This window comes from Salvia hispanica, chromosome 1, assembly GCF_029641045.1.
Source record: "Salvia hispanica isolate PSC_SH4W2 chromosome 1, Shi_PSC_v1, whole genome shotgun sequence".
Taxonomy (NCBI): domain Eukaryota; kingdom Viridiplantae; phylum Streptophyta; class Magnoliopsida; order Lamiales; family Lamiaceae; genus Salvia; species Salvia hispanica.
This window is the reverse complement of record NC_142692.1, coordinates 23,706,004-23,733,382: the sequence shown is the minus strand read 5'-3', so window position 1 is coordinate 23,733,382 and position 27,379 is coordinate 23,706,004. Positions and strand designations below refer to the sequence as shown.

Sequence of the window (27,379 nt, the reverse complement as noted above, 5' to 3'; positions counted from 1 at the left end):
ACCAAATTAATTACTCGCTAGCTATGTCCCGACTCAACTCTCAAGTGATCAACTACTCATTTGGATTGTTTCAGTGATTGATTTCCTTTTTATCATAAAAAACTACATTTTGTTCCCTCTTCAATTTTTCTACTTTATTCTCTTATATTTTATCCTTTCTATTTAATTTAATAAATATTATTTTCCTAAATCATGTGATGAAAAGAAGTTGATCACTTGCAACGGGATCGAGGGAGTATGCCTTGGTGCTAATTAATTATAAAGACAAAGAAATACTATTTTTGTCCTATTAAAAGTTAAACATTTTCCATTTTGGGTTGTCATATTAAAAATGAAACGTTTCCTAAAATAAAAATATCATCTCTAGTTTTTCTTTCTCTTATTTTATTCACTCTTGAATTAATTTACAGAATACAACACGATATAATATCTCATGCCAAAATCAAATGTTTTATAATAGTACTTCTTCCGTCCCACGAGAGTATACACTCTTTCCTTCATAGTCTGTTCCGTAAAAGTATACACTTTCTATGAAAAATATTTTCTTTCCAATAAGGTGAGACTCATTCTCCACTAATAATACTTTATTTACTTTTTTTTTTTCTACCTCTATTTTATTTTATCAATTTTGTATTATATAACTTATGTCAATAAAAAGTGAATATTCTTATAAACATAAAAAATACTCTATTTTAAAGGAAAGAAGGAAGTAGGAGTCTAGTTACAAGGTACTGATGTAAATTTAGGTTACTACTAATTGGGCCTTGACTGGAATAAGCCTCATTTATAGTAGTTGTCAAGCTACTAGGCCACTGAGGTGTGGGCCGACCTTATTTGATTGGCACACTATAGTACTATAGGTAAGTTAGTACTTATGGTCCAAATGTTGAAAAATTAGTTGGCAAATTGAAGAAACAATATCATACTAGATAACTTGATTTTCTACTATTTTGGAGGGATTGGTGCTATGATTGATTAAGCACACCACATAATAATATATTTGGATTATTTAATTTTTAGTCATCATTCTCATAGTATAAAAGGCCAATTGAAGGCCGTGTTTAAGAAACTAGACCCATTCGTCCTGCGTAAATAAAGCACTGTTCATCTTTGTTAAATAAAGATATTCCTTGATAGTGAAACACGACCTTATTTTACACACTATTAATTAAGTAATTTATTAATCAATATAATAATGATGCAAACATTTACCATTTCAGCCTTTAAAAAAATGATAATTAATTTGGCTTAATTATCAACGTTTAGAACCAAAAATGTATACAGTATTAGTGTAGTTTCTTTCCAGCAGAGCTGACTGCAAATCTCCGCTTAATTCCAGCTCCGCCCAACCAAATCATGGCGGTCGGAGCTACCAGAAAAATATCTGCCGCCTCTGCCAGGGCTCACACTCGAAAATCCAACACCAAAGCTTCTTCTCAAATTTCAGGCAATCATCTCGTTTCCTCAATTTGCACGCTCTCATTTCTATTGTTTTAGTCTAGAATAATGAGTTCCGGATTACTTATTTGAATCAACAAATTATTATTGGATGTTTCCCCAATTAACATAAGCATTAGTGATTCATGCGTAGTATTTGAGATCCCTCAGTAGTCAATTTCACTATCTATTGTGAGATTTTAGTTTGGAGTTATGAGAAAACCTTTGCATTTTGGTTGCATGATACTGAATGAATCCACCTATAGAGTCTGATTAGAAACCATTTGTGGCTCTGTTGTTATATTTGATGAAAGTTCTTATGGTAAATGATTCAGGGATCCTCATCAAACTACTGTTAGTTGGCTTGGTGGGTTTCCTAGCTTGGGCTTATCAAGCAGTAAGGCCTCCTCCACCAAAGACGAGTGGCTTGCAAGACGGGCCTCCCGTTACAGCATCTAGAATACAGCTCAAGGACGGGAGGTACTTGGCTTACAAAGAGTCTGGTGTGCCGAAGGATGTAGCAAAGCACAAAATAGTGTTTATCCATGGATTTGATAATTGCAGGCATCATGTTTCTGCAATGACGGCTAACCTCTCCCCTGTAAGGACGCTTCCTTTCACGTTACTTGAAGAATTTCCGTTGATCAATATTTACATCTGATTTATTTATGAACTCAATTGCAGGACATTGTTGAAAGTAGAGGCATATACATTGTTTCGTTTGATAGACCTGGTTATGGAGAGAGTAGTCCTCACCCTACCCGGACTGTTAAGAGCTTAGCGTTTGATATCGAGGAGCTTGCTGATCAGTTGGGGCTAGGACCTAAATTCTTTATTATTGGATTTTCCATGGGTGGACAGGTTGTCTGGAGCTGCCTCAAGTATATACCTCATAGGTGAAATTCATTTGTGCTACTTTGTAGATAATGATAACAAGGGCTTTCCATTACATCTATACCTTCTCTGATTGTACCAACATATTTTTATTTTTAAACTGAGCAGACTAGCTGGAGCTGCTCTATTGACACCAGTTGTGAATTATTGGTGGCCTGGTTTCCCTTCAAACTTGTCTCAACAAGCATATGACATGCAGTTCAGACAAGACCAGTGGGCTCTTCGTGTTGCTCACTACTTGCCATGGCTTACCTACTGGTGGAACACTCAGAAATTATTCCCTGGTTCAAGTGTTATTGCTAAACGCCCAGAAATTTTTACTAATCCAGACAAAGAACTGCTTCCAAAGATTATTTCTTTGACCAAGGAGTATCGGGTAACATGTTTTACTTTCTTTTAAATTTGAATAGCAAAACTTACATATGAATTGTTTGGTTATTGGTTAGTAAGAGATTAAGAGTAAAAGGAAAAGTATGGCTATTCCATCGGTGTTATTAGTTTTTTCCCCTGTCACTAAAGCCTATCAAACTTTCACTATGGCTGGCTGAATTAATGAAAATTTTATAAACAGAAAAATTATCAAAGAAATCATACACTCTCAGTCTGAGCTCCAGAGAGAGACATCAACCCTTTCGTAGCTGCAAATAATCTATCTTATGAAGAAATTTCATGTTCTCATAGAGCTAAGCTGATGCAGAACGAGTATTGATAATTGATGTTTGTATCAAGTTTTCTCCTCCCCTACAATTCCCTCGTTTTGAAACACTGATCTTTACAGTAGGAGTAAAGTGACTAAATACTGATTAAAAAGATTGAAGTGGTTCAAATGACCTTGCTACATCTGGGAAATGATACCTCTCTACTGGTTCGTGTTTGTAATTTTCTCAGAAGTCACTATGTAGGCAGTGTAGCTATATCTATCAGTATTAGTTGAATAACCTGATTAAAATGCTTGATGCACAAGTTTATAAAAGATATAAATAAGAAATGAGGCACATATAACTAAATAAAAGATGAAGCGTAATTTAGTCGGTAAGATGATTCCCCTCCAACCATTAAGTGGTGGTTCGAGTCATTACGGCCGTGGCGGTAAATGGCAAACCAGAATTGGTGCTCTTAAAGAAAACTCAATGAAAGATTAGAATATTGATATTTTTCAATAGCACCTTATGTTTGACAGTTTTTTATTACATACTGTCTGATCTAGGATTGGTTAATTTGTCATGAAAATAAGATACAGTAATGCAGCATTCTCTTCAACAGCAAATTGCCAAGTAAAATAGATGTCCCTCGAATTACATATCCTTCATTCCTTCTTAAAGGGCATATAAATGCAGAAGCTTGATTACATGTATAGTGTAATGTGTCGTCTTATGTCATTCTACATTGTTGGTATGGCAAAATATTTTATTTCTTCTTCAGTGTACTTGTTGATTCTCAGGTATTAATGTTTTTTTCATAATTAACCTTGTTGCACTCTCTTAACATCTTTCATTTTTTGAAATTAGAAAGAAAAGTATCTGATGCTTTTGCTTCCCTGACATGATCCAGGCAACACCAAGACAACAAGGCGAGTTTGAGTCTCTTCATCGTGATTTAATGATTGGTTTCGGGAGTTGGGACTTTGACCCAATGGATCTGAAAAATCCATTCTCGGAAAGTGGAGGTTCGGTTCACTTATGGCAGGGGGATGATGATTATCTCGTTCCTGTTACCCTGCAGCGTCACATTGCCAGCCGGCTTCCATGGATCCAATACCACGAGTTATCAGGTACTGGACATATGTTTCCATATGCTGATGGGATGGCAGACACCATCGTACAAGCACTGATTGGTTAAAAACGAAAGGTTTCTGTGACCCGTTTATGTATCTCAGCTTTGTTAATTATTGAGTTTAGAGCTTCCTTCGTTAATTATTGGGTTTAGAGCTTCCACTGCTATCTGAATTGCATGTTGTATTTTGTCTGGATAGGATAAAAATTTGTGTTAAAAGAAGGATGATGCTTTTTTCTGAATCTTGTGCAACATTGAAGTATGAATCTAGCTCAGCAGAATCCGGTGCGTGTTGAGTGTTAATGAATTGTACAGCAAATAGAAGAATTGCATTTGAATGGATGGTTACAGATTGAAAATCGATGCATGATTGGTAGCCCTAGTGATGAGGTTTAGGCAAGAATCTCCTCCTCATCTTTATAATCTGCTTAATGCTCAACCCAAACGCCTTCTCCAGAAGCACATCGCTGATTCCCGAACCAAACAGAACATTGGGAATCTTCTGCGTCCCCGGATTCTGGCTGTTGAAGCATCCGAATACAGTCGCCTGCCTTTTCCCGACGTTCATCTGGAAATGAACCAGTCCTCTCGGGAACACCATCACGTCTCCCCGCTTGATGACCTTGGCGAACACGCGGTTCGTGGAGTCCACGAACCCTGCGTACACCTTCCCGTGTAGCACGTACACCATCTCCGTCGCCCTAGGGTGGAAATGTGGTGGGTTGATCCCGCCGGGCTTCAGATCTGCACGCACCGCCGACATTCCCAGCGTGTTCAGCCCCGGGAACACGGCGTGGTTTACTGGAGACGATGATAGCCCAGTGTCCGAGAAATTGCCGGCTAATCTTATGCCGGTAAACACGAAGTCATCCGGCGTTGCCAGCGTCGGGTTTTCGCAGGCGCTCGTGGATGATGGAATGCAGAAATCCATGACAGGGTCTGGATCTGAAGCTAGAGTGGAGACGGAGAGATACAGAAGGAGAAAACCTAGTAATTTATGCATTTTGAATTTAATGAATTTTGAAATGGAGGTAAGCATGTGTTTTATAGATGTATTATGGCAATAGCTTTTGTATGCTACTTTACTACAACACATGATAAACCTAACCAAAACAAAAGATCAATAAACTTAGATGAGAAAAATAAAGTTTAAGTGATGAAAGAAGAAAACCAATAAAATAAATTAAAAACTAAAAAACACTAATTTGATGTACGATCGAAAGGAAGCAACATTGAGCTTTTTTTGAGAAAAGAAAAATAGTGGTGGGGTTTGCAACATCGATGATGCATAGGTGAGTAATAGCACACTCCATGATCATGAAATAGAGGGAGTGATTGGGATAATGCCGGAAGAGGATGATTATTGTTGCTAATTATTAATTATTATTTTTTACTTTATTCAGTGGAAATGCGGTTCCATATCATTATTTCGAGCTATCTGTTTTACTTCTTCATATATTGTTGCAATTCATCAATTTTACGTAAATACTAATGCACCAGTTCTTTTTTATATGTAAATCAATTATGCGAATTAGTGGGCCCGGCAACTCGAATGGATCTAATTGCATAATCAAAATGTCCAACACCAATGGTTTAAACAATGTAAACTGTAGTCTCTTGTAGATAATTTGATCTTCCATTTCTATTTTCCAGTTCGCGACTTCATATCTCAAATATTTTACTCTTAGACCTTAGTCGTTTACTATTCAATCGATCATAATTATCATAAATCTAATTTTCAATCTTTACATTTCTATACACGTAATTATTCATCCTATTTTTTGTACTTATATTTTCATTTCAATAAATTGTATTTCAAACTAATAATGTATAACTAAAATTAATGTAAATATGCAAAAATTCAAAACAAATAGTCAATAGAATAAAAATTTGAAGCAAGTGAGAATAATATAAAAATGTTAATTTCTATGACAATGATTATGCAAGTGAGAATAATATAAAAATGTTAATTTCTATGACAATGATTATTACTGTATATTGTTGGAATTTAGTCTAAGCTCCAACATAATTGTGAAAGATATTTTTTCTTGTTTTTCTTTTCTTTATTGTTGCTCACTTTATTAGGGTGTTTTTTTGGGCATCGAGGTTAAGATTATACTCGACAGTGATCCAAAGATGAAGCATGCCCCACGATGTTTCTCTCCGATGTTGTGACCACCCAAGGAAGAGAAGTTATATGGAGCTCTACCGGTAGCTGCGTTTGCTACCCCTAATATGTTGGTTGCAATTCTCTGAACGATTCTCTCAGGTAGAACTTTTGTAGATAATAGAGTTTGTAAAATTTTGATACTACCAACTTTTTTATAGATTTGTGCTTAAACACATGAAATAACTATATTCTGGCGTGCACATCTGTAGTTTGACATTCATGTCCAAGATGTTTTCTTCTTCAAGGATTCACCAATAGAAATAAAATGGGTGGAAATGTGTTTCGGCTACGTGTGTTTAAAGCCGAGTTTTTGTCGACATGGATTTACTGATCATAAAATTTTAGCAAAACCACTTTCCACTTTTTGTCAAAGCACATATATTTGGTTGATTTCAGGTGAGTTGGAGGAAATTTTCGGCCACTTTCTCCGGTAAAAAATTATCACGTTGTTATTCACCCTTATATTTCGGTAGGTATTGTAGTACTGAGAGGACAGACCATATCCTACATCGGAGAATGAACAAGAGTTGTAAGCATATAAATGGGCTTCCCCAACTTCATTAGTATGAGGCCTTTTGGGGAGTACCCCAAGAACAAAACTGTGAGAGCTTTATCCAAAGCGGACAATATCATACTAATGTGGAGTTCGGGTGTGCGCTTTTCCCAAAGCGGACAATATCATACTAATGTGGAGTTCGGGTGTGCACCACCGATATCCAACAAGTACAATATAAATTTAGATTTACTTTGAAGTATTTAAAATGTGTATGTAGCTCTATTTACATAGAAATTAGTTTGCTTGAGAACATAAAATCTCTCGAGCCCAAAGCTCAACAAACTTTTCAAACTATGGGTTTTTAATAATGACCAGAAGCAATCCCGACACAACCTTGCCACGACTACATTAGAATGTAATGCGGAGTTAGCCAATATACACTCATGTCGGGCTTCCTTCGTAGCATGGAGATCACCCCAGCCGTGGGGCAACATGGCACGCTGCACAACATCCCAATGTCGATTCTCACCAATTGCATCTTCTGTTGGTTGAATTGCATTCTCTCTTGAGTTTTCTAATGACAAACAAGAGAATATCAAAACCACAAACTTTCGTGATTAAGAAAGTGTTGTCAGTAGCTAAAACCAAGCGCTCAGAGCGAGGAAACACGGCCACAAAGGAAGCATCTTAAACAGGTGTTTCGCTCTACTAACTAGTTCTACAATAATCTAACCACATGTTTCCGATCCTTTCACTATCGCTGCTTTGTCTAACCACCTGTAATAGTTTGAGACGACGATATAAAGTTAGTCAATGACAATATAATTTTAATTCCATATAAATAAGGGTAAATGACCCAAAAATTAGAAAATACAACGAAGACAAAAGCTTAAAGGATTAAGACAAGTTTAAAGGTCACTTATTGATTAAATTCTAGCAATATATGTCAGGGACACCGGAAACGCGACTAAAGCATTTTTTATATCGGAATGACTTGAAATTCGCACGGTGCCATCCGACATCGTTTAGGGGGCTAAAAAGACATTTTTTTTTGTTTTTCCAATCATATTTTTAATTTTTTTGTTTTTGAATGCTCAACTAAATTCGCAAGCACCGTGCAAATTTCAATTCTTTTAACGTTCTCAGTGTCATCTACTTATCCAAAATAAACAAGTAGTATTAGAGATTATGTAAGATCTCAATGCAATCTTCAAGCAGGTCGGAGAAGGTACTCATCATGCACCTTTGAAACGTTCCTGGTGCATTACAGAGGCCAAAAGGCATCCTCCTATACGCATATGCCCCGAAAGTAGGGCTGTCAAATCGTGCGTGTTGGGTCGTTATCTGTCAACCCATTATCGACCCAACCCAATCGTGTCCCAACCCAACCCAACCCGAAATCATCGGGTTCTTATCGTGTCCTGATCCAACAGGTTTGTGTCAGGTTAGTGCGTGTTATCGTGTACCAAAAAAAAAAGTAAACTCTCTATTAATGATAATTAATAGTAAGTTAGCTTGGCACGACACGATAACGACTAAAACATGATGTTATTATACGATTTAAACATGATTTACATGATAAAAAATAAAAAATTACCAAATTAAAATAATTATTTTCTTAATCAAAATAATAAAATTAAAGTATAGTAATATTAAATATATATATAATAAAATTAAATAATTAAAAAATAATAATTTTTAATAAAATATAAGCATAATATTTTCTTAAAATTCATACAAAATTAATTAATATTTTTTAATTAATTAAAATTAAAGTATAATATTTTTAATCAACAAAAATAACTAAAAATTAAAGTTTAATAATTTTTTAATTAATAAAAATAATTATTTTTTTTCTTAACGTGTAACCCAAACTCGACCCAAACACGACCCGGCCCAACCCATTATCTTCATGTTCTTATTGGGTCGACCCTATAATGACCCAAATCCTGAACGTGCGTGTTCGTGTCGTGTTAATTTCGTGCGGATCTGTGTCGTGTTATCGTGTCGTATCAAAAATTGTCAGCCCTACCCGAAAGGGCATGTGAAGGTTGTCTTTTCTTGATCTTTTGGGTCCACATAAATCTGAAAATACTTGATGTAACCATCTAAAAAGCAAAAATACTGCTTACCGGAAAATCTCTCAAGCATCTGGTCAATGAAAGGCAGTGGCAAATGATCTTTCCTCGTAACCTCATTCAATTTCCTATAATCGATACACATCCACCACCCTGTAACCAACCTCGTGGGTACCAGTTCATTCTTGTCATTTTTAACTACTTGAATTCCAGACTTCTTTGGTACTATTACATTAAAACAAGAAAATATGTCTTCATATGTACTTAGTTTCCGAAACCTCAACTCTACAATGTTTTCTCTATCCTTCAACCTCTCATTCATGTTTATCACATAAAGCTGAAGGGGTTGGCAGCGGAAGCGCTCATATAAATCAATTACATAATAATTCCGATCTATTTAGCGGATTATTTAGAAAAATTGCATTCGCGTAATTATCACATGTATCATGCTCAAAACTCAAATAAAACATGCTTTAAATTAATTGAAACCTAAAACATGCTTTTCTACGGTTTAGCCATTATACCTTGAAGATTCTCCAAAGAATCGAAGATGGCTAGCGCCTTCTCCACGTGAAGATCTTTAGTACAAAACCACGGATCTTCTGTCTGGTTCCCGGACTGTAAACTGATATCAGGGTGGTCTGATCTCACCAGTGTACTAGGACTTAAATAAAGAAGACAGAAATCCTTTCCCACAGAGGTGAAGAAAATTCGACCACTCCTAGAAAGAGAGGGGGCGAAAATTTTGAGTAAAAAGTCTAAGTGTATTTTCTGTCTCCTTTATTCTCCTATTTATAATAAGTCACATATTGGGCCCAGACAGGGATCTATGGAGGCTTTGGATATGGGCTCCTCCAATTAGTTTTTTACTAATTAAATTAAACTCAATTTAATATAAGCTTATAATTGGAATATTACGAGCAGCCACTACAGAAGTAATATTGCACTCCCCATCCAAATCCGAAATTATAAGTACTTCAGGTTTCCATTACTTGATATTTATTTCCCGCGCTTAAGATAGAAACATCCATTAATTAATTATTGTCTGCTATGGACTTAATTAATTAATATCTTATTTATTCCAAGAGAGGACTCAGCAAGAAAAACTTATTTATTATTCATAGAGTAATTAAACTCTAACTAGCTAGGTTCCGAATAATAAAACCTTATTTCAAGCTTCTCTTGAGGACATTATCAAACGAGACTCACCTCGCGCACGATTCAACATAATAGCAATCCTAGCACCGCTAGATATTAATCACCACTACCCAATATACCATGCTTATTGGGTTACGAAAAACCCGCACCATTTGGTAAGTCAAAGTAGTGCATAATCAATATCGTATGCTCAATGCTAACGTACATTGATTGAGAAATAATTTACGAGACCTCGTCTTTCAGTAGATAGCATAAAGACTGTCTCGCTGTTAGATCCATTCAGTGCTATACCACACCAATGTCATCTTATTTTAGTAAGGCTTAGAAATAATCGGACTGACATTGCAACCTTTCACGATAGGTAGTCTAAGCCTATCTAGGTTGTGAAATTATTCTTTTTCTTTGTTTAGAACTGACCGTGTTACCTTAAAGTGAACGACGCCCACAACCGATCTACTAAAACAAAGACTTAGACTTTGTTAAGTTAGTTATACATTTAAACATGTAATAAACATCTATTAAATGTAAAACATAACAACATTATGACAAAATAATCTGTTTATTCCTTTGAAAAATAAAATAAGAGTTTTAACAGTATTCAATCACTCGAAAAGTGATTTCTAGTATACAAACTCTAACAAAAGCACCAACCTCAACCATGGAAAGCAAGATTTGCATATAAATAATAGTCAGAAATTTTGTTTTCAAGGGCTCTGATGACGACCATCCTACATCTTTAAATGGGTTTTCGTCTGTGGTGACCAAGTTGTAGTATATGGTACCCGACAAGAACATCACACGGGAAACTCTTATCGTCAAGGTTAATACGCCTACAAGATCTCCGAACATAAGACTCCTTAAGGGCTCAAATTGAGAGAATATGGCCGCCACAAATGAGACCGGTACACAGTAGAATTTGGTGCACTTTCTATGATCCTCATCGACATCTGTAAGCCGAAGTTGATCATCAAGAAACACTCAAGTGTCACTGAGCGTGCCGCTTGCGCAAAAGCACCATTGCTACGTGCAGAGGCGGACGTACGTGTATGGATGGGGGGTCATTGGAACCCCCAACTATTTCAACATTAACTATATATATTACGTAATTCGGATACATAAAGTTTGGTTTAGCACAGTTGGGCTTGTGATAAATGATAGAATCATTTGATTTTCATGCCTCGGGTTCGATTCCTGAAGGTATATTTTTAAAATTTTGATTTTTCTTATGTTGTTTTTTTTCTATTTTCATTTTTCTTGTGACTTGGACCCTCCAATTTAAAATTCTTGGGTCGCCACTGGCTACACGCATCCATGCACTAGTGAATGTAGTAGAAATCTAAGTTGATTGATCAAACCGCATGTTTCCAATATCGTCGCTTTGTCTAAACCACCTGCTATGGTTTGGGACACTCTAAAGTTATTTAATGACATATAGTAATAGAATTCTAATGCCATATAAATAAGAGCCAATTGCTTGAAAATTGATAAACTTATTTTTATGTATAATTTATTATAAATAAACTAGTATAAATAGCAATCAACAACCCTAACCCTACCTAACTCCACCCAAATTTCAGAATAGAATTTCGGAGCAATGACAATCTTTTGGAGAAGATCAATCGGTGTAGCATTCAATCGTCGTTACCCCAAAGCAACTCATTGTTCCAGTCCCCCCTTGCCTTCCTCAGTGACATTATAGAAGGTAATGTCTATCATTTCAGTTCTATGGGGCCCTTCTTTAGCGATCTTATATTAGAAAATACAAAGTAGACAAAAACTTAAAGGAGTAAGAAAAGTTTAACAATTACTAATTGATGCAGTTCTAACAATAGACGTCCATGACAACAAGAATTTTTTTTTTTTTTTTGTGTCGGAATGACTAGAAATGTGCACGATACGATGGATTTTGGTCATCTGACATCGTCTATAGGGAGAAAAAGACAATTAACCATTATTTCAGTCATATTTTTAGTTTTCTAGTTTTTTATTGCCCAGCTCGATTCGCAAACACCGTGCAAATTTCAAGTCATTCCATGTTTTCGGGCGTCGTTAGCATCCCAATCTCGTTGACATATTTCTTAAAGTATAAACATCATGATCTCTACTTTATTCCCTTTCTTATTTTATTCTCTCTCCATTGAACAAAACAATAATATATAAAATTTCATGCCACATAGTAAAAGTTCCACTTAGAGTGGAATGGATGAATACAATTTACTATTATTTTGATTACATAATAGTGTAAATAAAATAAAATTAGTTGAATAAAAAAACAAAAAATAAGAATGAAAGATTGTAAAAATAAATAAATAAATAGTAACTAATTAATATAACATCAAATTTTTGGAACTGCCACTAAGTATACAGTATATATAAGTCTAGTCATTAGAAGAGTAACAAACTATATCTACAGTAATTAAAAAAAAAAAGAGTAATAATGTCCAAGTATTTGAACATTAGACGTTAACTTAAATGTCATTTTATGGATAGCTACATTGTGGCTAGCAGTGGCTGCATAGATTTATGGTAAGATTTAACTACTTCATCTCAAGTTAGAAATTATTTGAATATAAATTTTCGAAAATGGTTTGGGTGAAGTATCAATGTTTTTTTTTGTCGGAGTAAGATAGTGAGCAATTAATGGGATTTATGATTAAACTGGATTGAATTTAACTGAATTTTTAAAAGCCAATTTTATTATTGATTGAACTTTTACGTGTATATAGGGAAGATTTATTGATAGTTTTGACATATTCAGGTTCTAACTATACAAGAAGAGTGTTCGAGATATTCCTAACAATACAAGGAGAGGGTTCGACATCCATTGTTTCGACCTTCATCCCCGTTCACATGCCATTTGCCCTGGCAGCTCTACAACAAGGTCAGGGTAGAGGGATTTGCAAAGAAATGAACTCACATATCAACTTAAGATTTTTTTTGCATCTACCACCAAGAAGATTTGCCAGAGTGGAGGGAGGATGAGAAGATGTCATCTGCTGCATTTTTGAGGTAGTTATGTGGTTATCTAGAATCATCATCTGTAGCAGCTTCCTGCAGCTCTGTTATGCAGAGATTAGCAACCAATTATAGAGAAATTAGCAAATTAAGTCTGACGATAATAACAGCAAGCTACCTTGTATAGGAAGGCAGTTTAAGGATCTAAAGTATGTTGATCTCAGACTGTTGGTGATTGAAGGCATTAAATTATGCGATTCACAACAAATATGGAGATGAAGCGAATTAAGGAAATCTGACAATAATTACAGGGAGCTACATAGTATAGGAAGGCAGTTTAGTAATCTAAAGTCTCTTGATCTTAGACTATTGGTGATTGAAGGGATTAATATGTAAGATTAGAAACAAACGATTGAGAAACTGAACGAATTAAAGAAGTCGACAATAGTTACAGCCAGCTACATTCCACAGGAAGGGCGGTTTATGAGTCTCAAGTATCTTGATGATCCATATTGGTGATTGGAAAAACTTAGAATTTATCGAAAGCCCTTTAACCCCAACCAAAACAATCTAGTGATGTGAAGTGAAATAAAGGGTTTCAGATGAAAACTGTATTTTGTAGATACCAAAGTTGAGAACAAGAAAGAATAGTTGAAAGCATTAAACCATAGCACTCTTATATCTATGTCCTGCTGTAATGAGCTTTCATCTTTTGCTTAGAGATAAGAAAGTTGCAAACCTGAGGATTTAGACACTGCATCCGATTTATGATTTCATCCTGTACATAAAGACGATATTAGCAACAGCGTCTCTAATTACTTTTCAAGGTAACAGGAAAATAAATCTTAAGACTTAAGAAGCTAGTTGATATCGATCACAAGAACTTACTAACAATGCAACAGATGAGGTGATAAATATAAAATTGAATGTAAATAGATAGCAGACATCTAATATCTCTGGATGTAGCACAACAATACCAAGAACACGGCAAAGAAGCCTGTTGCATATAAGCTCGTTAATAGTACATATCCTATTTGAATGAGTACTACAGTATTCAAGATTTTCTACTCTAGTCACTTTGGTTGAAGTAACTTCAGAAAGAAGGATATGTGACTTCTATGGGATAATTTAAAATTGCAACTCTGTGTCCTTCAATGTCATTTGTGTTGATCTTATCCTATGAGGCGGCCAAATTCCCCCTTTGATTGTCAAAATTACAAGGTGAAGGCTCACCGTCCTTGGTTATCCTATGCGATTTGAGATGATGAGCAACACGATCATCTATACTGGTCAAGAAATATTTGGATCAATATAGAGAATCAACCACGTGAACTGAATTGTAAGCTCTGGCTTGAATTTTGAGATGCAACGCAAGGTATCAAAATCAAGAATGATGCCCTTCCACTGTCAGATGATAATGAAACACACAACCCGCAGAGGAGCAGCTTCAAAGGAAATACTAAGTTTTAGGATAACGAATGGGCAAGAAAAGCAAATCTTTCTCGCCCAAATGCTTCAAGCACATCATAATAACTTCCACTTTTTCTCTTCGGGATAGGATATTGATGGTTTTTAGTGAATGGAATATGCAATAAAGGGTAAAAAAAATTTAGAAAAAATATGATCTCTGTAGAGCATCTAAGAGTAAAGTTGCATACCCTTAACGTTCAGAACTTTTTGGATCTCTTTCATGCTCAAACCGTTGTCACGGATTTCTGAATGGGTGAATAGAGTGTCTTGAATAAGTCGGGTTGAATCAACGGACTATTTACTTCATAAAACATGAAGAAAATAGATGTTTGGCATAGCCCGCCATAGCTTCCCATGGAGATTCACTAAGCTGGAAAGCTTCCGAGGTCCATTCTTCTTCATCAGGCATATATCTCCATATTAAACATTTCTGCAGACAACCCACCAAGGATAAGTCCATTGAAGACCTGTCAAAACTAGATATTAACTTGTTTGAATCATCAACGAGGTGGCCAATTACCTTGAATTCTGTCTCTCCCAGGTTGAAAGAGTATTTTCCTGCATTCAACCATTGAAGCTTCATAAAATCTCTCAGAAGACACTGCTACACACACAGGCATTAGGCAATCACTTGCATATATTCACTTGCATATATGCTGTGTATATTTATAACTAGCATAACATGAGTAACCCTAGTACTTCAACTGTACGTCCAAGTACAGCATCTCTGTTTCTTGAGTTTCTTACAGATTAATAAATCGACAAGTCTCATCCTCTTTGACATATCAAATATATATTACTCTGTCATTACTAATCTCCATGTAAAAGCACTGACATTTATATCTCGTTTCATCATATAAATCTCATTCAGGAATTATAGGCTCTGATACTTGCAATTCAGAGAATTGATTAAGTAGATGTATATGATAAAATATCATGCTATGTCAGCATGATTCTGACTACAGCCGAAAAGTTGACAGCAAACCAAAAAATATGACAATACAATGAGGAAGGTGAATAGATAGATTTAATAGATGAACAAAACTGCATACAGAAAATATGATATAGTGCTGGCACTGAAACCTTCACTAAATTTCCTTTCGAATGTCCTCTTTCTTTCCGGTTTAACAATTGGAAACTTTTGGGATTTCACCACTTAAAAGAAGTTCAGAAAGAAATCTTACAGTCATATCATTAATATTTCCCAGTATAAAATACCTGCATTTTAGCATAGTTTCACAAAAGGTTCACTGAGTTGCAAAATATACTAATTTGACCCCTTAAAATGCGTATCTCTCTTAACATCATGGTTTATTATTGAAGATAAGAATGTGAAAGTTGGACCTGTATATCTGCATTGCTATTCACACATTGGAAAGACCCATATTACTCTAGCTGTAAAGATGAAATCTGGCTAGTTAAAGTTTCTGGATAGTGCGTATAAAATGGCTCCATATATTAACTCAGCATGTATTACTGAGTATAGACCCTCACAAAGTAAAAGGGCTCAAACTGTGCGTAACTGAAACAGAATGAAGGAAATTTTCCCCTGCACTGATGCATACATATACATATACATGCATACAACAAACTTGATAAATAAGCAAACACGCATAGTATGTGAAACTTCTTCATGAATGTAGAAACAGATCATTCTTCGGTTAAGAATAATGATGCGAAGAAACATCATTAAAAGCAAACATAACCTGATCTTGTCCAGAAAAATATCAATCAAATACAACTGTTCTCAGTCAAAAAAATTATCTGGGAAAGACCAGATCAGAGTAAATGAAGAATCTGCAATGAGGATCTTTGCCTGCTTCTGTAGCCCATAACAGATAAGCTCGGATAGAGTAAAATATCTCTATTCATATTCAAACTGAACCTCCACATGCAGGTACTTCCTCATGAGTCTCACAATAGCTGAAGTGAAGTTGGCCAATGTGTGGCATTCTTCGTGAGTTTTGGTCTCAGACACGACGCCGTGTATAACCAACTTCTTAAGATGAGGGCATCTTTCCAGAAGTCCTGAAACCCATGCCGAGAACAGGTCATTAATTACTGTCCACCCAAGTTCCAAGACAATCACATTGTCCAAAACAAAAGAACCTTGTAAGCCATACTGAAGAGCTGCCTCTCTTAGATCATAATTCAGGGACAGATGACTCAATAAGGGAAAGCATGAAGAGATGGTTTCCACATCCACAAACTCTTCCTCATCATCAAATACAACACCCCATAACCGAAGCTTTTTCAACTTAGATGATCTTGAGATCATATGGAGGAACTTGGCCCACATGATCGTGAAATTGCTCACATCAACAATCTCCAGATTTTCGGCACTCTCGCCAATATCAAGATGGATGACACTAACATCATCGATCTTTAGAAATCTCAACATCCCTTTACCAACAAGCTCAAAAACTTCAAGTGTGCAATCTTTCAAGTGCAACTTTTCTAAGCTATCAGCCTCCAATATAAACTTATCCAAGCTGATTGCCTCAACATAAACATCCTTTAATGAGTGGCTACTCAAATCCATCGTGGCCTGGGGATCCGACATGACAATATCTAGACTGATCAAGATCAAGTATTCAATTTTTGGACAGGCATTAAGCAGGAGACTCAGATCCAAGGCCGATATGCTGACATAACTCAAGGAAAGAGATTTCAAGCTGGGGAATTTTTGATAACTAGGCTCGACTCCAGTAATTGTATTGTGGGCTAAAGCCAATACTTCAAGCTTCTGTCGACCACACTTCTCGAGCATGTTGATGTTAGGTTGTGTTCTCACATTATAATGTAGCTGACGTAGGGTTTCACGAGTGTACATGAGCCAAGCGATTACTGGGGCAGCAGAGAATTCATCTACATCATCCATTATTATTGAAAGGCACTGCAGTCCTTTGGTCTGGAATATGGTTTGAGTGATAATAATTTCCAGTCTACTGGTGGAGTATTCATGATACAAAGGCCAATCGTTGGAATTAAATGTAAGAGTGTGGAGATGATTCCTCCAAGCCTCATGCCATTTCCGGCAAGTTGCCGATGCAATCACAACATCACGAGCAGCTCCAAGACGTGATAGAATGTTTCCAACAACCTCAACTGGAAGAGACTCCATATCCAATCAATCAAATTACTGCAAACCAGAGGGCCTGAAAAATGCTATAGTTCACCAAATTCAATCAAAAAACACCAGTGTGAATAATCCAATTCCAGAAAATGGCTACTAAGATATTCCAAACACGGTATCTGATTTCACAACCACAAATCGAAATCCTCACAGCCGGTCAAATCCAGAGGGAAGATGCCAAACCTAAACGCACTGAATCGTAATTTTATAGTGCTATAGAAATCTCCAGCAATCTATAAGCACTGAAATCCCAAACGACAAACCTCGAATCCCTCAGTTGACCAAACGTTCCAATTCCAACCGAATAACCAACACCATCAGACGTCTTTCAGAAACATCAACTTCACAATGTTCGTCCAAATCAAAAACCTGAAATGACGTATTGAACAGATTATATAACAGATATGCAAAAGAACACTAAAAATAGCCGATAAGTATTAAGTCAGAAACACGCGCCATTACCTAAAGAATCCGCCGCTGATTAACGCGAAAAGCAATCTCGGTTAACGGAGATGGTATTGATCGGCGCAATTAGATCGTATGCATAAATCACAACGACAGATTTGGGTGAAAATGAGAGGGGGAGGGAGTGGAGAAGAATGGAAATGGTGGAATCTGATTCGCTGAAAGTCGAGGGAAAAAGTGAAGCTGTAAAACACCAGAGTGCGACGGCGTAGAATATCACGTTAAGGAAGTGGCGCACACTGTACATCCACCAAAATTAGGTTGTATTTCATCATTTGCAATTATTCACATTCATGTACATAGTGCATCACCCAATCATATGCCACCGCTTAAGTTTATTAATGCGCTTTAATTAATTAATTAATTTGGAGATCATATTGTTATTGTAAACGCTGATCATAAACGAGTGAACTGCATAAATGCTACCTGATATTTTACTTTCGCAAATAAATAATACTTGATCTTTATTTTATATCGTTTTTGGTATTTATAAATCACATTTTTGGTACCCGATACAATTTTGACCCCAAAATGCCCTCTAAACAAATACATATTTCCATTTGTATCATTAAGGTTATTTTGGGCATACAGAACTAAGTACCAAAAGTGATATTATAATTTCTTCACTCATTCTTCTCACTCTTTATACTATTATTATTAATCAATATTTAAATTATTATTTTGATATTATAAATTAATAATTAATTTATTTTTTAATATCAATCAAATATACAGTACTTAATTATAGTTATATTTATAATTATATTTAATTATTGTAATAATATTATTGTTATAATACTAAAAACTAATTGTAATAAATAAATAATAATAATATAATTATTTAAATTATGAATCACACAATATTATATAATAATAATAATAATAATAATTATTATTATTATTATTATTATTATTATTATATTACATTATACTACTAAATAATCAATATAATCTTAATAAAAATTTAAAATTGTGAATTGTATTCATAATGATATTAAGAGTTGAATATTTTTAGTTAGGTGTTTCAACCATAAAATAGTATAAAACAATTCAATACAAAATATTTAATTGATTTAAATATTTTAGATAATTAATTTAATTAAGTGTTTTGTTCTTGATTTATATTATGAATGCAATTAGATATATGTATAAAACACTAAAAAGAAAGAAGAAAAAGAAGAAAAAAGAAAAAAAGAGGAAACATAAACTAATAAGAAAAAGAAAGAAGAAATGAAGATAAAATACTAAAAAGAAAGAAGAAAATGAAGAAAAGGAGAAACTAAAGATAAAAAAAAGAAATAAGAAATGAAGAAAAAAATAATCAAATGTTTGGTATACTATTTAATGGAAATTTCCAAAAATATCCTTCATAACAAAATAATCACAAGTTTAGTACCTAGGGTTATTTTTGTCACCGGGTACCAAAAACGATATAAAATAAAGATCAGGTACCATTTGTGTGCGAAAGTGAAAGATCATGTAGCATTTATGTAGCTATGTCAGGATTACTGCAATAAATAGTATTCCTACTATCCTAGTTATTTTATGAGTTAAATAAAGATAAAAATAAAGTAGATAAGAGGAGAGAGAAAAGTAAAAGAAAGAATAAAGTAAGTGAAATTAGATGTTATGTGAAATTAGTAAAAGAATAAAGAATTAAAAAAAAACCGACTCGAGTAACTTGGGACATCCCAAAATGTAAAGGAAAAAAAGGTCTGTGAGATATGAGACAGTTTATTATTTATGTTAAAATTGAAATAAAACTCTTATCATGTGACAATCCGAAATGGCAAAACATGACTCTTATTATGGGACCGATGGAGTAATTTTTTTAATGGAACATGTGCATATTGATTTAGCGAAACATAAAATCCGCTTATCTAAAATCTAAAATGAAAAAAATGGGACAATGGGACTTCCAATTGCAAATCTTTCAAAATGGCAAAATTAAACATTTAATGCAGATGGAGGGTGGGTTAAGGGTTTAGGAAGTCATAGCATTGAATACTCAAAAACTTTTAATTATAAAACCCTTGTAATGTTTAGGGCCCGTTTGATAAGTCAGTAATGTCAAGATATAGATATATATCTACTCATTTCTAAATGTTTGATATTATAGATAACCTACCATACAAGCCCGTGTTTTTACTAAAGCCCATCTAGAGCCTGCAGATATAGCTTCAAAATAGGGAGATATGTATCTTACAAAATTCGTCGGATAGCTTTCTGCTTCAGCTTATATACGCAGAATTATAATTTTTCTCTCTTTCATACACTTTGGCGTTAATCTTCACGGTCGTCATCTACAAAAAGTTTGATCTGGTGGGTGTTTATTCATTATCGTATCTTCCTCTATTTCTCTCTCATCTTCTTTTTCATGAAGAAATTCTTTGTGAGTTCATTCCATTGCCGGTTGCGAAGTTTTACTGTTATTTTTTGTCATCAGTTCAATATTACCAGTGGATTTTGTTGGATAAGGCTGATTGGAGACAGAAAAAAATAGGTTTTTTAACAACATTATTTGAGGTTTAAATTCTGCATTAGTGACTTCGAAACTGTTCTTCTATATGAATTGTCTAATGATTAACACATTTTGGATAGGTCTCCTCATAAGTGAGGCAAAAACCATTATGCCGTCTCTCGTAATTTTTCATTACTTATTACTTTGTGTCCAACAATAGAGCATTATTTATTCTCCAATAATTTATTATCTATTTTGTTTATTTTAGTGTTCATACACCTAACAATCATGGTAATTTTGTTGTGGGTAACTCACGGTTATGCTGACAATTTTGAGGCACAAATTTTAGTGTGTGGGAAAGGTTGTAATAATGGTGCAATGGCTCGAGAAAGAATTTGAAGTCCAGCTAGTTCTATTTTTCATGGTTGTTGTGCTTGAATTGTTTAGATTTGTAATAGGTAGAGGTTGTGCTAAACAAAATGGAACTAGTATGTACTAGAGAGAATGAGAAACTAGTTACTGCTAAAAATCAGATGAAACTTGGTAAGGGTCAGAAGTTGCATTCATCTTTGAAAGGAAGTCAAATGATCCCGTGTGGCTTAAATATATGGGGATTTTCCCCACCACTGATTTGAACACCAGGAATAAGAAGTGGAAGAATGAAGATGAGAAGTGTTTTAAAACAATTGAGATTTGATTGTAGCACACAAAATGAAAGGGAAAAAGAGAGAAAAGGTGCAGAGGGCATTGGCTAAGGATTGAAAGTTTATGTTACGGAGAAGATACCTAATTTCTTAGCTTTATTTAGTTTTCTTCAAAAACTTTGTTAAGTATAATAGAAAGATATAAGAAATTATCGAATTGATATAAGGTATTATTTGATAAGGTCAAATATGTCATTACAATTTATTTCTGATTTTGTAACTTCCCTACCAAACAAAGTGGACTTTATAGGAAAAAAATTAACTTGAATATCAAACGGGTGTTATTAAAATTAAATCTTTCCCTAACTTGGTCCTAAATCTTGATCACTAACTAAATTAGGCATATCCCACACTACATATCAAACGAGCCCTTAGTATTCACAGAATGCACAAGCACACCTCGGCTAGATCTGCAAAAAACATGTTGGAATTTCTTCTTTGTTTGCTTATATTCTCCCACAAAATGATTGCTTGTGATGCAATTGTTTATCAACGTTATCCAATTCTTGATTTTGTGATTATTTCGAGTCCAATTAATTCCTAGAAGAAACTGAGCTGTAGACTTTCAAATCCTAATTTACTGAGGAACTTCAAACTACTATACTACTTTTCATGTAAGATTATAAAACCATGCAAATTAAATTTATCCAAATTAGTTCTGAAGAGAAGGAAACAATAGAATCTTGCAACTCATAATCCTGGTAAAAAGTTGCAGCTCAGCTACACTTTTAAAATATAAAAGCTAAAAAATAGAGAATTAATAGTAATATGACTCAGATAACCAAATAATGGTGCAAGAAAGCAAATGATAATTATTAAAGTAATCAAAAGCCTTAGCTTTCTTCGCTGTGCATAAGCATAAAGCATAACACCATGTTCTATGAGCTAATCCATCCAAAGCTGTATATATGGTCGCTTTTCCAGAAATTATTGTTTCATCTTTGTTTAACGCTTGTTATGCTGGCCTTTCCTTCCTAAACTGCATTACATTTACATGGTTATGGTAAGAAAAATGTGGTGATAAATTTGGTACCAAACTCAGGGGAGAAGTTTGATGGCCTGGCCTGGCCCCCATTCTATTTCTAACAGTAATGAATAAATATAGGTGAGATGATGCGCACAAATCAATTTTATGTATAGTATATAACAACTGCTCGGGTACACGAAATCATTCTGCCTGTTAGTTTTTGCATATCTGTAAGCAGACAGAAATGGATTAATAAATACTAACATGTATTTGCAACAATTTTAAGATGGGGTCGCTTTCTGTCTCCGGGTCTACTTCTAATGATGCCATCAAGAGGTGCCACGCAGTCATACAGCAACATTGATCCATTACGATTTCCAATATATTCTAAAATCAAGGATGCAATTTCCTCTCTGCAATAGACATAAAAAAGTATAATGTTACTCTGCTAGATGAAATATTCAGACTTAGATATTTCAGAGATTCCACTCATCTGGGGGAGATGTAGACATTCAACGAAGCAAATTGGTATTGCTTGAAGAAGATATAGGTCTAAACAGACATGTACACTGTTGTGAATCTCTAAGATTGATTGACCAGCAATCCGTTAATTTCAAATTTCCTTGCATTTGGTGTTGAGAGCAAACATTATTCAGTAAAATTAAAAGATCAGAAATTGTTAAGAGCTTAACAGCCACTTTGCAAAAAAGCCTGGCACTTCCATTCCAAAACATTTCCAAAGAGTTGAGTTTTTGTTTCAACTCCTAAAAACATCCCAGACCAATAGCTAGATCAATTAGACATTAGTAACAAGTGAAATCAAATCCCTGCATGATGCCACTTCGTCCTCGAGAACAATGCAATAATGATTGAACTAGAATAATCCCTCAAATTTCTCATTTCCTGAACCTAAAAGGCTTAGATTTGCTCAACAAGTCAACATAACACAGCCAATAACCAACTTGTACCTAGACTGCAGTTTCTGGTACTGAAATTCTAGTATTAAAGTTAATTAATTTGGAAACATGATACTTCAAGTCAAGCCACCACTGCTTTTAAGGCAAACCTATAATATAAGTCTCTTAACTGCAAATTCAGAAATAGATTTTTTTTTTATATTTTAAATAATGGTAACACTATGCACTATGGTGTAATGGAGATCACAAACTATAATAATTCCTACAGACTGTCAATTTCTGTCTTTTCACTAAACCAGAAAGTGAATCTAGAATCTTGTTCTATAACTGAATCCTGATATAGAAAAGTAGGGTGCCAACTAGCTTTTTCCAGGCTAGTATCAATTTTAACCTTCATCTAATAATACATACATCTAATAATACATATAAACTGTGAAAAATGGCATCTCAACTTAATATTATTGCTGTAAATATCCAAATGATATTTATGGCATTATTAATATATTAATATATTAATATATACTATAAGTTTTAAATAATAATTAATCCTTCAATCCCAGTCTCCAAATATTTTCTAATAGCCTGACAGATTTTTATGAACACATGCCAAAGCATATTTGGTAGGAATGGAGATTAAAAAGACATTATAAATGATACTTAAATTCATGAAATCCAACTAACCGACTTTATTGCCACGGGATTGCTGACAGAAATTACAAAAAGTTGAATAAATGATTCGAGAAAGGCCAAAAAGTGTAAATGCTAGGATCTGAAAGATAACCATTTAAACGTAGTAAAAGACTCTATTTTGGTTCCTCATATCTCTGCTAAATTCGATTACCAATTTCATTTCGGGAAGGAACGAGCATTTCTCTGGCAAGGTTAGTAATAAATTTCTGATTCCCTTCTTTTAAATTTCTAGAATTGAAGGTTGAGGTCATTAAAATTTAAAGCTCAAAATTTGTTCCTGTCAATCCGATCTCAATTAGAAAATTTTCATCTGAGCTTCCCATTGTATTGAACTTACAACGCAATCATGTCTGTCAATTAACAACAGCATTGATTTTCACAAATAACCATAGGGGAAAGACGGATTTCGTAAGAAAATCATAATTCCAGCTCTAATTAATTTTTAGCAACAGGCTTTGAATCATGGAGAAATCATAACAGTGGATACATTAAGCCCTTGTTTCTCCAAAAGTAATGCTCGGTTAGTAATCGAGTCTAGACTTAGCTTATTCGGAACCTAGAATTTTCTATTATTTGGCATTTTTTGAGGAACATAGGCATCCCAATTTGTCAGGCAGCATCTTTCACTTGTGAAGGGAAGACCTTTAGAAAGGCATCTTAGAATAAGAGACAATGATAAATCCCCTAACAAGGGTCTGGCAAAAAAATTTCATTCAACAGGACTGAAATCATGTCACTTGAAAACCCTTTTACCACTAGAAAAAAGAAATAGAGTTCCTCACAGAAAACAGAACTTAATGAGCAAAAAAAGCAGTTTAAGCAACAATGAAACACTTAAAAAACAGATTTCAAATGAGTTGATCTTAAGCATCAAAATACAAATCCAAATAATCATATGCATCTTCACTATCTAGATTAACATCTCAGAATAGAATTTAGCGTGAAAGCGTTATAAAGAAGGATTCATGGAAAAAAAAGGTACCGCTGCATTGAAGCACCCTGCTTTCATTGGCATTAGAACATAGCATCTCTTGAAGACAGACGACAAATTTTTCTTTCTTGTGTAGCAGTTTATCACCAGAAAACTTAGCTTCTAACTCCTAGCCAATATTAGACTGCACATAGGTTGGGTACTTTATCTGTTGCTATGTCGTGCTGCCACATATTTACTTCTTATTTGCATTATGTGTTACCTGACTACCAAATGAGTCACAGATGGCCGGTGTACTACATGGATATGGAATTGGAGGGCATGGTAATTTTCAACTCCTAAAGATGATGGTGGAGGAGATTGAAAGGGGGAATTATACACCAGGTTCAACTTTTAGAAAAGAAAGTGAGCTATATGTTTATAAGAAGTTCCGTTCAGTGTTTGGTCGAGTTCATTCAAACCGTATTCTCAAGTCAAGGCTCCAGATCCTTAACAGAAAATACAAAATCTTCTCAGAGATAATGAACAAGCCGGGAATTTCGTGGGACATGAAAAAGAATGTTGTTTATGGCAACGAGAAACTGCTGAGGGAAAAATACAAGGTAACAGCTGCTCTTTCATCTATTTATCATATAATCCCCGACTTTTTTTCCTTTGATCTGATGGAAACTGAAGAAACCAACAGATTACAATATGTAAAGAACATCTTACTAATCCAGCTAATACGATGCTTCGTTTCCAGTACCGATGCAGGAACGGGCATTACTATGGAGAAAAACACTTTGACCTCATGTGCCAAGTCTTTGAGAGTGGAGTGAAGTTCAACTAAGGAGAACAAGTTTTCTACACCAGATGCTTTGGGCTGATCAAAATAATTGTCATCTTAGACGAGTTCATGTTCCGTTATTGGCATTGCAAACTCGACAGCCTTAAATTTCTATGGATATGAATGCTTAAACAGTGTCAAATATCATACAAGCTGGCACATCATCTTATCATTTTTCTTAGTTTTAACTAACCGCAGTGCTGTTTTTAGCCACAATTAAGTTTTCATTTCAACAATTGCATCCTGGAAAATGGAAGGACTCATCTACTGAAAACTCAATTGAAACAAATCTAATCGTATCAAACACACCAAAAGAAAAGGTGAAATCGCAGTAACTTGAAATAAAATAAGGATTCAGATCAACTTTAAATCCATACCATATCGATTGCTTCGCGCGGTAAATTCACGGCTTCGGCGACGCGAATTTGTTGCGAGGAGAGTTGCATATTGCAACAAATTAATATCCCGGAAGATCGAAATAGCTATAAACATATATGACGGTGATTGGGCCTCTGCCCTCTTTGCATTATCATTAAAACTATGTACTACTCCATGTTTTGGTTATTTCCCTGAATTTGGGTTATTTTGGGATATTCCGATTGATTATTTAAGAGCTTCACAATAGGGCAAAATTCTCAATTGACAGAAAATAGAATGTATCAGGCTTACTGATTTCTTTTGAAAACAAAAAACAAAAAAAAGAAGAAGAAAGAATGCATGTTTGTGATTAATGTTTAACTAATAATATATGGTAATGGTGGGTCATAGTAATATTAACTTGTAAATAAATTAATGTATATTGGTAATGAGTTGGGACAGCTTTCCGTAAATGGAAATGCTCTTATTTTTATGGGAGGGACGAAAATAAAAAGTGCACATATTTTATGGGACGGAGGGAGTATGAACCAAAATTCAGCTTAGGATTTCATCCAAAAATATGAGATTCATGATTTATTCTTCATCGTGAATCGTCAGATTAGTTCTTCATCGTGAATCGTCCAACACGAATCTTGATTCGTTGATCACGAGATTGATCAACGCGATTTACGATTTGTTCTAGATTTCTGATCATCTGGATTAGTTCATCGTGAATCGTCCAACGTGATTCCTGATTCATTTATCATGGGATTGATTAGTGCGATTCATGATTTGTTCATCACGATTTGTTCCAGATTCCTAATCGTCCGGATTTGTTCCGGTCATTATATTGTCATTCATCGTGAATCGTCTGGAGTAGTTTTTCATCGTAATTTGTCTGAATTCCTGATCACATGAATTCAATTTCGATGTCGTCGGAAGATTATTTCTTCTGATTTCTCTTCGTCGGGCGACTGAATCTAAAGGTAAATATCAATTATTATCATTTAAAGTGACGAAGATGAAGTCTATGCTTTGTTCTCACAACATGATTAGAGTGTATGATGTGAAAAGACATTAGAGTGAGGTATTTGCAGCTAAAGTGATGTTTAGGCTTTAAATTGAAGTGTACGTATTTTGTGAATTGCTCAACGTGATTATCTACAAAATTACTTATAGTTATGTATCGCTTATAGTGATGTGAATATTTCATATAGTAAAGTATATGTAACGAACCGTGAAGTATAACATTGCTTATTTTATACAATAGTGATTTATCACTTACAGTAATGTGAATATTTTATATAGTGAAGTACATGTAACTAACACTGAAATATAATACAATTATTTTTTTTTACAACAGTGATTTATCGTTTACGATGTAAAATTTTCATATATTGAAAGTATAACATTGCTTTTTCATACAACAATAATTTATCGCTTATAGTGATGTGAATATTTCATATAGTGAAGTAGGAATGTGATCAAATACAA

General features: G+C 34.6%; 3 protein-coding genes, 1 long non-coding RNA gene and 1 pseudogene across 8 annotated transcripts; 2 read left to right on the top strand and 3 right to left on the bottom strand.

The window, feature by feature from the left end:
- The first annotated feature begins 1,264 nt into the window (after positions 1–1,264).
- Positions 1,265–4,407, top strand: LOC125185234 (uncharacterized). Of its 2 annotated transcripts, XM_089063158.1 has the most exons (6): positions 1,265–1,447; positions 1,773–2,038; positions 2,122–2,333; positions 2,440–2,707; positions 3,883–4,102; positions 4,304–4,407. In XM_089063158.1, the coding sequence occupies exons 1-6, from the start codon at positions 1,357–1,359 to the stop codon at positions 4,306–4,308; spliced, it is 1,062 nt and encodes a 353-aa protein (XP_088919284.1). In that variant the 5' UTR covers positions 1,265–1,356; the 3' UTR covers positions 4,309–4,407. The 2 variants fall into 2 exon arrangements, with proteins under 2 accessions (XP_088919284.1, XP_047937692.2); XM_048081735.2 differs by having other exon boundaries at positions 3,883–4,346.
- Positions 4,408–4,411: 4 nt separating this feature from the next.
- Positions 4,412–5,214, bottom strand: LOC125185235 (germin-like protein subfamily 3 member 2 pseudogene; annotated as a pseudogene).
- Positions 5,215–12,694: 7,480 nt separating this feature from the next.
- Positions 12,695–18,305, bottom strand: LOC125222772 (F-box/RNI-like superfamily protein). 3 transcript variants are annotated; one of them, XR_016134522.1, is made up of 6 exons: positions 18,030–18,303; positions 16,248–17,936; positions 14,952–14,989; positions 14,620–14,861; positions 13,701–13,739; positions 12,695–13,065 (listed from the first exon to the last, which is right to left on the bottom strand). XR_016134522.1 is itself a non-coding variant. In XM_048125573.2 (3 exons), the coding sequence occupies exons 2-3, from the start codon at positions 17,553–17,555 to the stop codon at positions 16,296–16,298; spliced, it is 1,179 nt and encodes a 392-aa protein (XP_047981530.1). In that variant the 5' UTR covers positions 17,556–17,936; positions 18,030–18,305; the 3' UTR covers positions 16,032–16,295. The 3 variants fall into 3 exon arrangements, 2 of the variants coding, with proteins under 2 accessions (XP_047981530.1, XP_088918770.1); XM_048125573.2 differs by lacking the exons at positions 12,695–13,065; positions 13,701–13,739; positions 14,620–14,861; positions 14,952–14,989 and having other exon boundaries at positions 16,032–16,459; positions 16,541–17,936; positions 18,030–18,305; XM_089062644.1 differs by lacking the exons at positions 12,695–13,065; positions 13,701–13,739; positions 14,620–14,861; positions 14,952–14,989 and having other exon boundaries at positions 16,032–17,936; positions 18,030–18,302.
- A 3,681-nt stretch (positions 18,306–21,986) lies between these two features.
- Positions 21,987–26,216, bottom strand: LOC148933467 (uncharacterized). Of its 2 annotated transcripts, XR_016135574.1 has the most exons (3): positions 25,906–26,216; positions 22,429–22,577; positions 21,987–22,176 (listed from the first exon to the last, which is right to left on the bottom strand). It is a non-coding gene; the product is annotated as an uncharacterized LOC148933467 (long non-coding RNA). The 2 variants fall into 2 exon arrangements; XR_016135573.1 differs by lacking the exon at positions 21,987–22,176 and having other exon boundaries at positions 22,312–22,577.
- On the top strand, positions 23,789–25,711 carry LOC148933468 (uncharacterized). Its single transcript, XM_089065053.1, has 3 exons — positions 23,789–23,962; positions 24,987–25,304; positions 25,445–25,711. Exons 2-3 carry the CDS (start codon positions 24,987–24,989, stop codon positions 25,529–25,531), a joined length of 405 nt encoding a protein of 134 aa, XP_088921179.1. The 5' UTR covers positions 23,789–23,962; the 3' UTR covers positions 25,532–25,711.
- Positions 26,217–27,379: the final 1,163 nt, after the last annotated feature.

What these genes read in the sequence shown, in the direction of transcription:
- LOC148933468 (XM_089065053.1), top strand. Translation starts at nt 24,987, where the DNA reads ATGGCCGGTGTACTACATGGATATGGAATTGGAGGGCATGGTAATTTT. An exon ending in TGCTGAGGGAAAAATACAAG is followed by an intron (nt 25,305 to 25,444) that starts GTAACAGCTGCT and finishes CTTCGTTTCCAG; the next exon opens with TACCGATGCAGGAACGGGCA.
- LOC125222772 (XM_089062644.1), bottom strand. Translation starts at nt 17,555, where the DNA reads ATGGAGTCTCTTCCAGTTGAGGTTGTTGGAAACATTCTATCACGTCTT.
- LOC125185234 (XM_048081735.2), top strand. Translation starts at nt 1,357, where the DNA reads ATGGCGGTCGGAGCTACCAGAAAAATATCTGCCGCCTCTGCCAGGGCT. An exon ending in AGCTTCTTCTCAAATTTCAG is followed by an intron (nt 1,448 to 1,772) that starts GCAATCATCTCG and finishes TAAATGATTCAG; the next exon opens with GGATCCTCATCAAACTACTG. An exon ending in CTCAAGTATATACCTCATAG is followed by an intron (nt 2,334 to 2,439) that starts GTGAAATTCATT and finishes TAAACTGAGCAG; the next exon opens with ACTAGCTGGAGCTGCTCTAT.